Source organism: Crocodylus siamensis, chromosome 15 (genome assembly GCF_052110815.1).
Source record: "Crocodylus siamensis isolate JL-2025a chromosome 15, ASM5211081v1, whole genome shotgun sequence".
In the NCBI taxonomy this organism is placed as follows: Eukaryota; Metazoa; Chordata; order Crocodylia; family Crocodylidae; genus Crocodylus; species Crocodylus siamensis.
Window position 1 is genome coordinate 45,428,312 of NC_143409.1, and position 14,255 is coordinate 45,442,566.

The window sequence follows — 14,255 nt, forward strand, 5'->3', positions numbered from 1 at the left end:
AAAAATTCTTCTGTTGCAAAGAACTCAGAAAAATCACCGCAGGTCACAATGGTTTTGACTCTATGGATTCCTATTTGAAATCTCTCTGGGTTTACCTGGAGAAGCTTGCATATCAAACAGTGCTAATATTGTGTATCACATTGAAAGGATCTCCCAGGCCCCCAGGATGCTGCACCCCTTCTAGCTGAGAATTGCTTCACTAGGCATTACAGGGGCTGGCTAACTACCAGTGGCCAAGATCACCCAGAGTGTGGTGGGATGGGTTGATTTGGGGGAAGATGCTCCTTGCTTTGCTCATTCATCGTTTTGCTCTGGCTAATCAAACACCTCTGAATTGGGCTCTGTGCACATGTATGTCTTTATGCTATGTGGTCTGGGCTCTGGGCTGGGAAGCAGGAGAGCTTCTGCTTTGTTGGGTGACTGAGCAAGTCGATTGCCCCACAGAGACTGCCAGTTCTCTGGGGCAGGGAGTGTGCGTCAGGACTGCATGTGACCTCAAAGTGTTACCATAATGGGACTGTTTGCAGAATGACGCTTTAATTAAATATTCCAAGCACACAGGACAGTGCTTCAACCCATTCTGACTTTATTACGTATCACACAAGGGTTGCTAATGTCTTTAAAAGCCCAGCTCCTGGGATTGTGGGACTTTTAGCCCCTGGACAAAGCAATGTTCAGTTCTGGACTTTACGGTGCAGAGGAAAGCTGGCAAATGGGACTCTTGACAGGTGAAAATCCATAAGACATAAAAAGAACTCGGCATATATTATTTTTAACCCTCTTGGTGGGGGAGGAAATATCTCCAGGTTTGAACTCTTGGGACTGGTAATGCTGACAGGAAAAGCATATCCACTCATCGCTCCCTGATATGGTAGATCTCAGCCATCTGTCTATCTCTCAGTCCTAATTAATCCCCCTGCCCTAACACCCTTCACCACGTGTCACGGACTGCACCCCTGGTAAGCAGGGTGGTGGAGGAGGCACCCAGGCAATGAGCAGAGGGGCCGTCTGGGCCCACGAGACACGACTCCCGGGCAAGAAACAGCTTGGTGACTCGTTGCAATGACCTGCACTATATATCTCCTGGTACTTCGCAGACGTGGGCTCCTTGGACTGACAAACTCAAGCACATGGAGTCTCCACTGAAGAGACATCTCCAGCTGAGAGCAGGCCCCAGCTCAGTCTACCTCCCCAGTCTCCGCCTTACAGGGCTGAGTCTGAGCCCTCACCTGGCAGTCACCAGGCCCGGTCTCAGATCCTTGGAGTCAGGGCAAGATGAGGTAGTTTGGGCTCCTCCATTAATACTTTCCTCCCCATGAAGCTCCCAGGCCATGCTGCATGCTGCTGCGGTTCAAGGGAGCCAAGGCCTGGCCCAGCCTCCATCGCAGGGAGTTCTCCATGAACTCCCTCGGCATGCTGTGAACTTTCCCAGTGGTCCTCAGCCCTGCCTGGAGATCACCGTGTAACTGGAAGCCCCTTCTCTTACAGCCCTTGTAATTACCTGCCCTGGGCTCCTCCCTTTCCCCTCATCTATAATGCAGCAATAACTCTCATAGCCAGCTCTGAGAATCAGGTGCATTTACCTGCCTGGGAAAAAGCACCTCATGAAATATTGAGTTATGATTAGCTGCTGCCCTGGGATAATGGATGGCTCATTGCCTCCCCCTTTCTGAAAATGCTTCAGGAGGCAAAACAACGTTAATCGCTCCCCAGGCCTGCTAGCAAGGGGGCAGGGGGTGAGACAGATCAGATGTACAGGGGGAGAATGGAGCCAAGGTTCACCGCTGCCATCCAGAGTGAAGGCTGAACAAATAAGCTATAATCATCCTACACGAGGAACAGAAAAGAGCATGGAGGGGGGGAGAGAGGGCCAGGGCAGGGGGCTTGTTTTGTTGAGTGTCTGTGGGCAGAGTACGGCAGGCGGGTTTGGTGTCGCTGGGTCTAGGGTTACAGGGAGCTGGCTCCGGGCAGGGCTCTGTGCAGCCGGGTCTCAGCACCTTTTTAATTCTTCATAGTGTGGCTGATTGATCCACCTTTGCAGAGACACTAAAGATTAAGAGGATGACAAATAGGCATCTGCTTACACAGCGTTAAGAACTAATCTTCCCGGCTCTGCTTTAGTAGGAGCCTTGAAGAGAGCAAGACGCGCGCACATACATGCACACGCAACCAGCCGGCCGCACCGGAGGGGCTCCAAGCCCAGCTCCCCGGACCGCAGCCCACCATGGAGAGCATCTGGCAGCTTGAGGTCCTGCTCTGCCTTGATTAGGCTGCAGGGTAGCCAGGACCTCACCTCCTCCCAGGATCTCACATCCTTCCAGGGAGGCTGCTGATGGATTGAGCGGAGCAACAGGTCACCCCTTGCAGCCTGGGGAGGATCCGAGCAGTAAAGCTAAGGAGTTGGCACTTCAGCCCCCTGGGACAGAGAACTTGCACAGTGGCCACCGGGACCTACAGCATGTCCAGCTCGCCCTCAGAGTCCGTTGTGAGTGCTGGGCTGGAGGACAGCCAGTCAGGTAAGAGCCGTGCATCCAGGTGGCTTTATGCTTGGGGTTGCTGTGGGAACTAGAAGCAACTCTGAGGGCAGATGTGGACAGGTGTCTGAGTTGGGTGGGGATGCCCAGTGACTAGAGGGTTTGGGCCACTTAAAACAGGCAAGTTGGGGGACCATCTGAAGACAGACTTCCTCAGCTCTTCCACAAGTTGGCCACCAGCTGAACCCTGCAATTTCATGAGTTAGGATGGGCAGGGTCAGCGATGCTGGACACAGGTGAAGCAGTGCTGGGGGCAGAGATGTGCCCTTCCTCTGTCCAGAGCAATGAGATATACAGACAGGGGCTACCACGGTCCAGAGGACACAAAAGGCCACACCAGCTGGGAAGGCCAAAGGAGCAATACTCCTGAGCAGAGCTGCCAAACCCAGGCAAAGCCTGAATCAGGTCCCTGAACTCACGAGATTGGCTTAGAAAGCGAATACATAAATCCTGGTCTCTTTTTATTGGTTTTTTTGGATCTTGAGCCGTCAGGTTTCCTGATTTGTGAATCTGTCACTTTAAAAACTAGGACAAACTCGTAGAATCACCTGTCTCCAGGAGATGGGCTTTGAGACAACACGGCGTCTTGTGAGCCCTGAGGGAACATCACCACAGTTAGCAGCACTGTCAGACAGGTTGCTTCTCCTACTCCTGCAGGTGGGAGAAACAGAAATGAGCTCTGAGAAAGCACGAAGAGACCTGGGCCATCCAGGAGGGCTGGGGAGTTCTGCATGGAGACAAAGCCTTTGGGCTAATTAGACCCACAGGCTGCAGGTCCCTGTTGCCCCTAGGGGAAAAGGGATTTTCCCCCTTGCTGGGGGTTTGCAATGTATCAAAGGGGAGCAGTTTCCAATCGCTTTGCAAAAGAGGATAAGGACCAATGTCCCTGTTTATGGCATGGGGTAGCCAAGACCCCAGGGAGGCTGCAGCTGCCAAGTCCAGGCTCCCTGGCAAGTCAGAACAGAGCTAGGACTGGAGCTGCAGACTCCTCTGCCCCACACACCTCCCTCAGCCATTCACCCTACACTGGAAAGAGGCAGTAGTACAGAAAGGGCTGGTTCCCAGAGCAAAACATTATGGGACTTGAAGGCCCCAATTCCCCCAGCGCAGTGGCCAAGCTGGCTAAAACGGCATCTTTCTGGCCCAGTGTCGGGCATTTCACATGCTGGGGAGCTCCGGTCCTGGCCGCAGCACATGGAAGAAGCAAAGCACCAGGCCTTTGGTTGCCCCTGAGAGCACCAGGCCTTTGGTTGCCCCTGAGGTGGCAGTAGAAGCCACTCCTGGGGGCCAAATGGGGCTTTTAGCCCTGAAGGAGCTGTGCCACCCCTGCCTACCACCTCCCACTCAGCAGTCCTGGCAGTGTCAGGGGCTGAAGAGGCTCTGTCTCCCTTGCCTGTAGCTGTTGGGCTGGATCCTACTTTTCTGTGGCAGCAGCTGGGTAGTATGTGGCAAGGGGTGGGCAGAAAAGCTATCCTACATGGCAGCCAGCTTTCCCTCTGCCGCCAGGGACCTGGATGCCTTGGCTCCCTGCTGTGCTACTGGATGGGACTGAGATGCACTGGGGTGCCAAGGGGCATGGCTTCTGGCTTCCTGCCACCCTGTGGGGAGCAGGTCCCTGAAGCACCGCTCCCCCATTCACCCATCAGCAGAAACCAGCCTGGGTGCAGCCTTTCACCTCTCTACTTCTGGGCTCCTCTCCTAGGTTGTAGTGGGTTGGCAACCTCCTGCCTCCAGGAGTTTGCCCAGGCTGGAGAGGAATCATCAGTGGGTCTGGCAAAGGGCCTGGGCTCCTGACTCCACGTTGGCCACTGCTATGGGAGTCGCAGCGCCGGAGCAGGCAGAGCTCAAGGCTGCACATCCACATGCTCATGGCTACTGAAGCCCCCAAGCCTTGGGATCCCAACACAAGCCCAAGGGGGGTCTGTGGCTTAGGGCGAAGGCCCAACCTGTCCTTGAGCCTCTGTGGAGTCAGGGCAAAGGTGGGGGAGGAGGCAGGTGCTGCTTAGTTTGGCTGCACATTGTTGCCGCTGTGGCAGCCTGCTGCTTGAGCCCAGGGCTGCGAGCCAGAGGTTCGTGGCCTTGGGACCATCTGGTGAGAGAACTGTCCACAGGGGCACAAACAGCCACAGGCAGCTCTACAGGCCTTCCTGCTGCCCCCCACACATGGGTCACATTCATCAGCACCTGCCATGCTAGCCAGCAGTGTTGGGCAGTGGGCGAGGACACTCAGTGGAGAAGGGGCTATCAGCACCGGGGAGGTGGCTGGGAGAGATGCATTGGTCTCTGTGGCCCTCACAGCCATCTAGCTCCAAGCAGATGTCTTCCTGGTAAGGCAGGAGACCTGTGGGCAGTGACAGGAGAGGGAGCGAGCGCTCCAACCCAGGTGGCTCCTGGAAGGAGGGTAGATCTCCTTGGGGTGGGTGGGCAGTGGTCAGGGAGGTCCACAGATACTTCTCTGTGCTTTGAAGTAGCTACATGTCTTATCGCTCCTAGATGCTCTGACACAACCCTTCCACACCAATTGGTGCCAATAGGAGCTGGAAATCACAATCCCTGCAAGCACCTACTCTGGGCACATGCAAGATGCATTTGGCTGATTATCTCTCCGGGGTCCTCTGACCTCAGCTGACTTCCTGCCCTTGGGCAGGGGGCTGGACCAGATGATCCCACGAGGTCCCTTCCAGCCCTAATATCTATGAAATCTAAGAAATCTATGAAACCTTTAAGGATGTGGGATCAATCCTGTGTCCCTGGAAAGGGGACAGCACCTCCTAGGGCCATTGGGAGGATTACAGGCCAGGGGTGCCTGGAGCATGTTTCTTTGGGGCTTTGTACCTTAGCTACAGGGGGAGGGTGACAGCACAGCATCCACTGGGAAGCTTTGGTCACCACAGTTAGGTCCTTCAGAGAGTTCAGGACTGCCAGGACACTAATATAGAAACTGGTTTCCAGCAGCTATTGTATCCTCTTCCTTTGCTGACCCTAGGGAAACACTAGGAGCTCCAGGCCCGAGGGGAAATATTGAGGAGAGTCTTAAGCCATGAGACTCCAGTGGAGATCCAGCCCCTGCCCATCAGGCTGTATTTCTCCAGTGCCACAAATCCTGCCCAAGGAGCCCTGCCTGGCACTGTGCTGGCCTCACAGATCTTGGGGGCAGGAGCCATTTGCCTTGTGGCTGTCCTGCACCCAGCACAGTGGTACCACCACCCAGCACAGCTGCCTCCCAGCCCCCATCAGAGGCAGAAGGATTTGTGTCCCATAAGCAGGTACCACTACATTGGGGATGTTGGTATCAGCCACATCAGTGTGTGAGGCTCTGTGACGGCCTCTCATGCCACCATAATCCCTCATGGAGATGAATCTCCAACCAGTGGGTGCTGCATACAGGAGATTCCCTTTTAGCAGCCACCAACTTGCTGCTGTCCACTCTCAGCCCCTTGTTCCTGGGACAGGAGATGTGGCGACCAGCAGGGCCCAGCTGCCTGCACCAGCCCAGCCACCTGTTCCCATCCCTCTGCGTTGTCTCATGCTGGGCTGCCCCAGTCTCCCTCGCCAGTGGGGGGGATGGGGATGTCTCTCTTGGCCTCTGACTACTCCCACAGCCCATCTCTGAGAGCCTTGGGACCCTTGACACCCTGGGCCCCTGAGGCAGGGCTGTAGGGCCTGAACACAGGGCGAGGGGGCCAGGTGCTTCCACCTTGTGTAATGGAGGAAGAAGCTCTACACAATGTGCCCATGTGTCCAGCCTCTGAGCTGTCTTCTCTGAGCCCACCAGATGTGCTTCTCCCAACTCCAGCTCTTGCCAGCCCAAGGCTGCACACTGTGCCCGTGCTGAGCTGGCACCTCCCAGGCTAGCTGGGCCATGCCTGCTGTGTTCCTGTGCAGGAGGCAGATGCTTGCAAGCCCCCAGTGCCAATTTCCCTCTCATCCTCTCAGGGCTCAGCCCGACCCCCGGTAAGGCCCTGAGCCCTGTGCTCATGTGCAAGGTGTGTGGGGACACCAGCAGCGGGAAGCACTATGGCATCTACGCCTGCAATGGCTGCAGTGGCTTCTTCAAGAGGAGCGTCAGGAGGAAGCTCATCTACAGGTAAGCAGAGGGTGGCACCTCCGCAGATGCCGGGTGGTGGTGGGACTGTACCCACTTTGTTCTGCCCTCTGTCTCCTGGCATGGGGAAATGTGCCTGGCAGGTGTTCTTGTGCGGGAGGAGGTGGGGAGCATCTGTAAGAGGAGACAAGGGTAAAGCTAGTCTGTTTGAGCCCTGGTGCAGGGACTACATGCAGAGAGCCCTTGGCTCTGTGAGTGGTGGGGGTATGACAGCATCCCTCAGTAATTCCCCAGAAGCTGGCACTGAGGGACCATCTGGAAACAGCCCCTGTAAGTGTTTCCTGGCTCAATGCTGGTGAATGCAGACAGACTGACATTCTTGGACCTAGGTTCCCCCACCCACTGGCCCCTACCTGGGTCCTCTCCCATGAGGTCCCCTTTGTGGTGCTTCACACACTGGGAACCCAATGGCCGTCCTCTGGCACTGTGGTGTGCCCGGTGCCATCGCTGTATGGGAGCTGCATCCCAGCGCTGGAGACAGAGGCTCCAAGGAGGGAGAGACGAGGGCTGGCTCTGTGCTGGGGAAGAAAGCGCAGCTGGGTGGGAACAAGCCATATGGCTTTAGCTTCTGAGCTAGCGCCGTAAGCCGGACCAAGCATCCTTGAGCCAGGACTCACGCGGGATGTCAGAATCATCTCCTCCTGGCAGAGCACTGGGCTTGGGGACCATCAGCTCCTCTGCTGCCTCTCACCCATACCCTATTTCTTGGCTGCCTCTTAGGGGTGTCATGAGCACTGGTGTCTGGGCAGACCCCAGAGCACACAAGAATGGGTCAGGGCTGGGTATGATGAGCAGGACCCAGCAAAAGACCGATGAAGCTGCTGCCATGCCAGCCCTGCAGAGCCCAGTGGGTGAGAGGGGGCTGAAAGGCCTGTGGAGAAGATGCTGACCCAAGTGTGCAGGTCGTGGCACTGGGGAGCATCCAGGGCAGTGCTGGTTGTGCCCAGCTGGGTCTCTCTTCTCCGGCTCCAAGACCCTGGTCACATTGACCTCAAATTCTGGCCCTCAGCAGCCCCATTTCCACAGGTTGTGATTTCTGAAAGGACAGCCAGCTCATTTCATCAGCCCTCCTGCTCCAAGGACCTGGGCATACCGAGGTCCTGCTAAACTGCTCCCACCTGGAGTGGATGTCATGTTGCCACAGAGTTGTAGCCTGAGCACCAAATTACTCCTAGGGCAGGTGCAGCCTCCCACCTCCTTCCCCAGACTTCTCTAGGTGAGCAGGGCCAGTGTAACAGGGCCTGTGGCCTTCCTTTCCTTCAGGTGCCAGGCTGGGACAGGGATGTGCCCAGTGGACAAGGCTCACAGGAACCAGTGCCAGGCCTGCAGGCTGAAGAAGTGCTTGCAAGCTGGGATGAACAAGGATGGTGAGTGCAGGGTTGGGGGGTGCCAGGGTTGAGATGGGTCAGGGAAGGTCAATAGATGTGGTTCCCAAGGAAGCACTACAGACCCCCGGGACAGCCACCTGGGCCCCCTTGTCGTCTGTGAGGCCACAAGAGCCCTGAGGCACTATAGAAATAATGTGAGCAGGTGAGGAGGAGCCCAAAGGGATGCTCAGCTGATGTTGGCAAGAGTGAGAGCCCAGGGCAGCAGAGCTGATTGGACACTGATACTCAGGGGGGAGGCTGGGGGTCAGGGTGTCTTGCTCTGCTTCTACCTCAAAGGGAGCTGAGACATATCCCTCAGCATGACTAGGGCTTGGCCTTCCTGTCTGCACAGCATGGCTGGCAGCTACTAGAGCGGTCAGGCCTCCGAGCAGCTGGTTGTAGAGTGGTTTTCCACCCTTGGCCGAAAGGACCAAGGGTGCAGGGGGCTAGTGATGACCCCTGCTCCCCAGCCATGCTGCAGGGGGGCTGGGGGCAGCTGATGGGACTGCATAGCATGGGCAGCCTCAGGACTCCTGCTGCCTGCCCATGGCTCAGCCCTCTCCTAACCCTGCGCCCTGCCTCCGCAGCTGTGCAGAACGAGCGCCAGCCCCGCAGCACCGCCCAGGTCCGACTCGACAGCATCGAGCTGGACTCTGAGCTCAAGCCTGAGCACCTGGCCACCACACGGGAGGCCCCCCCACCGCCCTGCCCTGCCGTGGTGAGCCTCCGGGGCCCCATCTCCTCCGCCGCAGCAGTGGGAACCCCAGGGCCCCGAGCACCCACTCCACCCAGCAACCACCGCTTCATGGCCAGCCTGATGACAGCGGAGACCTGCGCCAAGCTGGAGCCTGAGGATGGTGGGTGCCTGTGGGGGTGGAGGCCAGAGGTTCTTCATGGGCAGGGCATGGGGTGGGTGCCACGATGGGGGTGGAAGCCCAGAGACTAGAAGGCGCTTGGGTTTGGCTGCTCAGTAGGTTTCAAGGCCACAGTTACTTGGGTTCCCTCCTCCAGATGCTGGGTCCCTCTTTCATCTCCATGGGGCAAGGTAGGGCTCAGCTTTCTGGCCAAGTTGCCTCCCCCTCATCACTCAGCTCCTGGTCCAGAAGAATGGGCTTGGCTTTTCCTACAGCTCTGCTTTGTCGATGAACCTCAAGGAACAATCCCTATGGACTTAGTCTCACCCCAGGGCAGCCCCCCAGAAATCCAGGGGTCAGTGTGATGATGTGGTTATCAGGCTCTGGGGCAGGGGAGTCAGACTGCACAGCTCTTCCTAGCACCACTGGGTCCTGAATGGGACCTCTCAGAACAGCCCTTGCAAGGACCAGAGGTGAAAATGCTGCAGGAGCCAGGCTTGGGCATTGCCAAGCATCTTGCTAGTGGTAGGTGGCACCGGCAGGCTGAGGGCCCCTCACAGTGACCCTGTTCTGTCACAGTGCAGGGCTTGTGCCCACAGGACAAGGCAGCCACCAGCCCATGGGTCACAAGGTTCAGTCACATCTACACAAAGGGATAGTGAAGACAGGTCCAAAGCAGAGCTTACCTGTGCCTGGAGCCAGGTCTCACCAGCACTGTACAGGTACCCCATCTCCTCTGTGTCCCACATAGTACAAACCACATTGTCATCACTTAAACAACAGGTCTTGCTGGCTCCTAGATGCTTCCTCATCTGCCCTGGGTCCTCTTGTGCTCTGAGTGCCTCCAACAAAGAGGACTGGGGAGTCAGCATAGCCAGGGCTCTGGTCATAGACTCCCAGGTCCTCAGGATGCAGGACAATGCTGCAGGGATGGGCTGGGGCCACTGCAAAGCAGGTGTCAGGAAAACCTGGAGTATATTGGAAAGGAAAGACAGCTTTAGTTCCCTCTCTTTACAACCCAGTGCTAAGCTGTGGGCCTGTCTGCATCCTGGCCCATAAGTGCTGGGCCTTCCAGCAAGCCTGGCACTGTGTCTGAGCCAGCTGGGGTAGGTCTAGCACCACGCCGTGCTGCCAGTGACACAGCCGTTCTCGCTCCCACAGCCGACGAGAACATTGATGTAACAGGGAATGAACCTGAGCGGGCCTCCAGTGAATACCAGGTGTCCCCGTACCCGTCTGCCAGCCCCGAGAGCGTCTACGAGACCTCTGCACGGCTCCTCTTCATGGCAGTGAAGTGGGCAAAAAACCTCCCAGTCTTCTCCAACCTGCCCTTCAGGGACCAGGTAAGTCTGGCTGCCTGTGGTTTGAGGCACGGTTAACTGCTACTGGGGGAGACAGGGCAGCAGGCTAGCTAGATCTTTAGTCCATCCAGCCATTCTTACGCTCTTATGTGGGAGGAACCAGGGTGCGCATGCATGCATGCACGTGGGCCTGTCAATGACCCTACCTGTCAGACTCAGACCAGAGCAAGCACGTGGTCATCCTGCCATCTCCTGGCTGGCAACTAAGCCCTGGTCGCACCTCAGCAGAGCCTCCTGTAGTTCAAACAGCAGTTGCTTGAGGTTTTGGAGACAAAGCCCTTTAGGTCACCTCCCCTATGCTGCCTGCACAAAGCATTGTTAATGCCCATGATCTCTGTGTAACAAATCCGCTTCCACTGTCAGCTCTGAGTGGAGGCTGGGCCTCTTGCAGTTAATGCTAACAATGATTGCACTGCAGTGGAAACCGAATGACAAACGTGTCAGCATTGAGGCTGAAAGCTGCTCCGGTCTGTGCACTGCCCCTCTAACCTCAGTCAGTGGGTAGCTCCTTGAGCACCCAGACCAAAGCATGCTTTGGCCAGGAGCCCACCTAGGTCTGGCACTTGGGAAGAGGTTCCCACAGTCTGTCTCACTGATGAGATCTGCAGAGAAGTGAACATAATGACAGTTATGACATAAGGACAGTTTTGCCCTTCGTGCTCATGTGTCTCATTTGCATCCTCCCCCCCCCACGCCCGACTCCTTGGCAGGTGATTTTGCTGGAGGAAGCCTGGAGCGAGCTGTTCCTGCTCTGTGCTATCCAGTGGTCCATGCCCTTGGAGAACTGCCCCCTGCTCTCCGTGCCTGAGCTCTCCCCCAGTGTCCACGGGAAGCTTGTGTCTGCCAGCGTGGACATCCGCATCCTGCAGGAAACCATCACCCGCTTCAAATCTCTCACTGTCGACCCCACAGAGTTCGCTTGCATGAAGGCCATTGTGCTCTTTAAGCCAGGTGAGCCTTGCTGGGGATACAGGGCATGGGTTAGGGCCAGCTACAAAGCAGACAGGCTTCACTTGCACAGCTCTGCCAATGTCCATCAATCCTGACTCACAGGGCCCCCAGCTATTCCTGGCTTGGCTTTCCATGAACACAGCTCTGGCAGTGCCCTCCAACCCTGACCAGCAGACCCCCTGCTAGCCCAGGAACCCAGGCATATGGATCTGTCATTGCCCTCAACCCTAGCTTTTTTTTTCCAGCCCAGGCTCCCCATCCTGTTCTGCAATGGTGTAATTGCTGCCTTATAAACAATGGCCCCCATGAGCAAAAACCAGATCCTCAGCATTTTCCAGCTCCCTTCAGAAGGTTTTTAGAAGCCAACTTCAATGAATTAACAGTACTTCCAGCATTAGTGTCACAGCAAATGCCTTGGAACAGCCTAGCTCCAAGCCATTTATAAAGAACAACCTCCCTTGAAGGAAAGAGCCTGAAAACAGTAAACTGGTACTTCAGAAAACCAAAACTGACCCAGGTGCACAGCTTTCACCCATCACAAATCCTACAGTCTCCTTGACCAGAGCCAGCTCAATGACTCAATCAGCAACCCACACCCCCGCTGCTGGAGGAGGTGGTTGGATTTATTAGATGAGCAGCTTTTCTAGTTAGTAGGGAACAGGGAAGAGACAGAGGTCCCGTCACAGTATGGGGGACCGCGCAATCTGAGAACCATGTCACCCATACTGACCTCCCCACTGGGATGTGGCTGCAGTACTGGCCTTCCGTGCTTATAGTCAGGGGAATCGCTGGAGTGAGGGTCCTGAGCGAGCTCTGCCCAGCTAGGTCAGTCTGAGGCTTACAGCAAAGAGTCCCGTGCCGGCTGTGTCATGGCAGAGGGGCTTCTTAGGATCTTAGGAAAGTAAGGCTGAAAGGAAACTCATAAGGTCATCTAGTGCAGCCCCCTGCTCATGGCAGGAGCATCCCTGACTAAACCATCCCAGCCAAGTGTCTGTCTAAACTGTTAGAGGCATCATTGCTCCAGGCCAGATGAGTGCTCAGAGACAGACTTTCCGTATGCCTGAAGAAGGGCGTTTGTACCCAAAAGCTTGCAAATAACAACTTTTCCAACTATTTAGTTGGTCTAATAAAAGATATCACATCTACCCCAATTACCTTGTCTGCCAGAGAAAGACTCGCACCTCCTTGAAGTTTGTGGATTGTTTGGTTGGCTTATTGGATAGGAGCTTGCAAGGTAAAGGCAAGCACCAATGAATAGCCTTGATCGTGTTTCCTCTTCCTATAGAGACACGAGGTCTGAAAGACCCAGAGCAAGTGGAGAACCTACAGGATCAGTCGCAGGTGATGTTGGGTCAACACAACCGGACACACTATCCCAGCCAACCGGTCAGGTAAGTGGGCAGGTGCTGCAGATGTGAAGTTTGCTGCTAGCTTCTCAACAGCTGCTTCCTTCTGACCCACCGACCCATCACCTCCTCAGCTACCCACAACCTTCCCCCTTCCCAGGACAAGTGCCTTCACAAATCCATTGCTCCCTTCTAACCAGCCTAGGAGCTGGTCTGCACTGCAAAGTACTCCTTCATTTGCCTGGAGCCTTGTTCTTGGGCCGTGCACCCTCCAGTCCACTTCACTGACAGTGTGTTCCCTGGGTCAGCAGAGAGCTCTATAGAACAGGTAAATTCATCTGTTCTGGGCTTGTTCCCAGAGGGTGTGAACCTTATCTCCTGCTGGGTTGTGGTGGTCCTCCCACACCTTGCTCCAGGGATCCTGGCTCTATACCTACCTACATCTCACACACTACACTCTGCCTGCTCTTTTCTGCCCTGTGTGACCTTTAACATCTTCTCCAGTTTGCAACCCCAAGAGAGAGGAACAACCTTCTCTTTCCTCCTTTCCCTCCCCCTCAGAGGAAGGGAACTCTTTCCTCCTGGTAGCTCCCCACCTCCACATGTGAGCCATTTGCATCCTCATCCCACTGGTATTTACAGTGATTTACACCTGGGGCACAGGTAATAGTAGTGCTTCAAAATGTGGCTAGGAGACCTTGCAGGAACTTGCTGCCAGTTCATGTTGATGGGTCGTGTCATGCTCCTGAAGTGTGCTAAACTGGCTTCCTGCTTTCCAGCTCAAGCTATCGTGTTCTGCCCAAAAGAGGTGGGTCCGTGCCCTGGCAAACTGATCAGTGTTTTCATGGGCCTCCAGCCACATGCTTTGCTGGCCCGGGTGCACAAAGCAAAAGGGAAATTTTGTTTCCCCAGTGTTAAAAACCTACAGATGCCACTGAAGCAAAATTTTCTTGTTCTCTGCACACTTTCCGACTCACTCTCATGTCATCATACCCCATTGCCTGAGTCTACATTTGAACAGTAGAGTAAAAAATCAAAGCCCTGTCCTGTAGACAACCTTCTTCCAAGGACACTGCCCCATGCATGGTAGCTAAGTCAATCCACATGGACTCTCTCTGTTCTCTTCCAGGTTTGGCAAATTGCTCCTGCTCCTTCCCTCGCTGAGGTTTATTTCTTCAGATCGTATTGAGCTCCTCTTCTTCCGCAGAACCATTGGGAACACGCCCATGGAAAAACTGCTCTGCGACATGTTCAAAAACTGACCTGCCCCCTTGTGGCTGCGGCCCCTGGAGATGGGGGTTGAAGGCTTCATGGTCAGCAGGAAAAACACTCCAGTCGCAAACTCCTGGTGCCCAGTGCGCTGAGCCAAAGGGCAGTCTGGAGATCCCAGTTTTGTCCTCCTAGGATGTGGGCCAAATGAACGGTCTCTCTTCCATGCATGCCAGGGCATGGTCCAGGATGAACTTCTGTTCACAGAAGCTGCAGTTAACTGGAAGTAATCCCCAGTCCACTTCTAGGTCACTGTGACCTCTCTGGTGGGGTGAGTGACTCTCAGGAAGATTTCACCACAGATGGTCTTACTGACGCCGTTTCAACTGGGTGTTTCCAGAGCTTACTGCATCTTCATTAACTCAGTCACAAGAATGAGTGGGTGCCCCCCTACTTTCCCACTTTTAGATGACAGAAATATGTTCAGTTATATGTGAGAACACAAACCATGCAGTGGAAAACCAGGAT

General features: G+C 55.3%; 1 protein-coding gene across 1 annotated transcript; it reads left to right on the top strand.

Annotated features, from left to right (window-relative positions):
* The first annotated feature begins 2,458 nt into the window (after window positions 1-2,458).
* NR2E3 (nuclear receptor subfamily 2 group E member 3) lies at window positions 2,459-13,780 on the top strand. Its single transcript, XM_090028834.1, has 8 exons — window positions 2,459-2,516; window positions 6,471-6,621; window positions 7,903-8,006; window positions 8,594-8,863; window positions 10,022-10,203; window positions 10,932-11,172; window positions 12,458-12,563; window positions 13,648-13,780. Exons 1-8 carry the CDS (start codon window positions 2,459-2,461, stop codon window positions 13,778-13,780), a joined length of 1,245 nt encoding a protein of 414 aa, XP_089884960.1.
* Window positions 13,781-14,255: the final 475 nt, after the last annotated feature.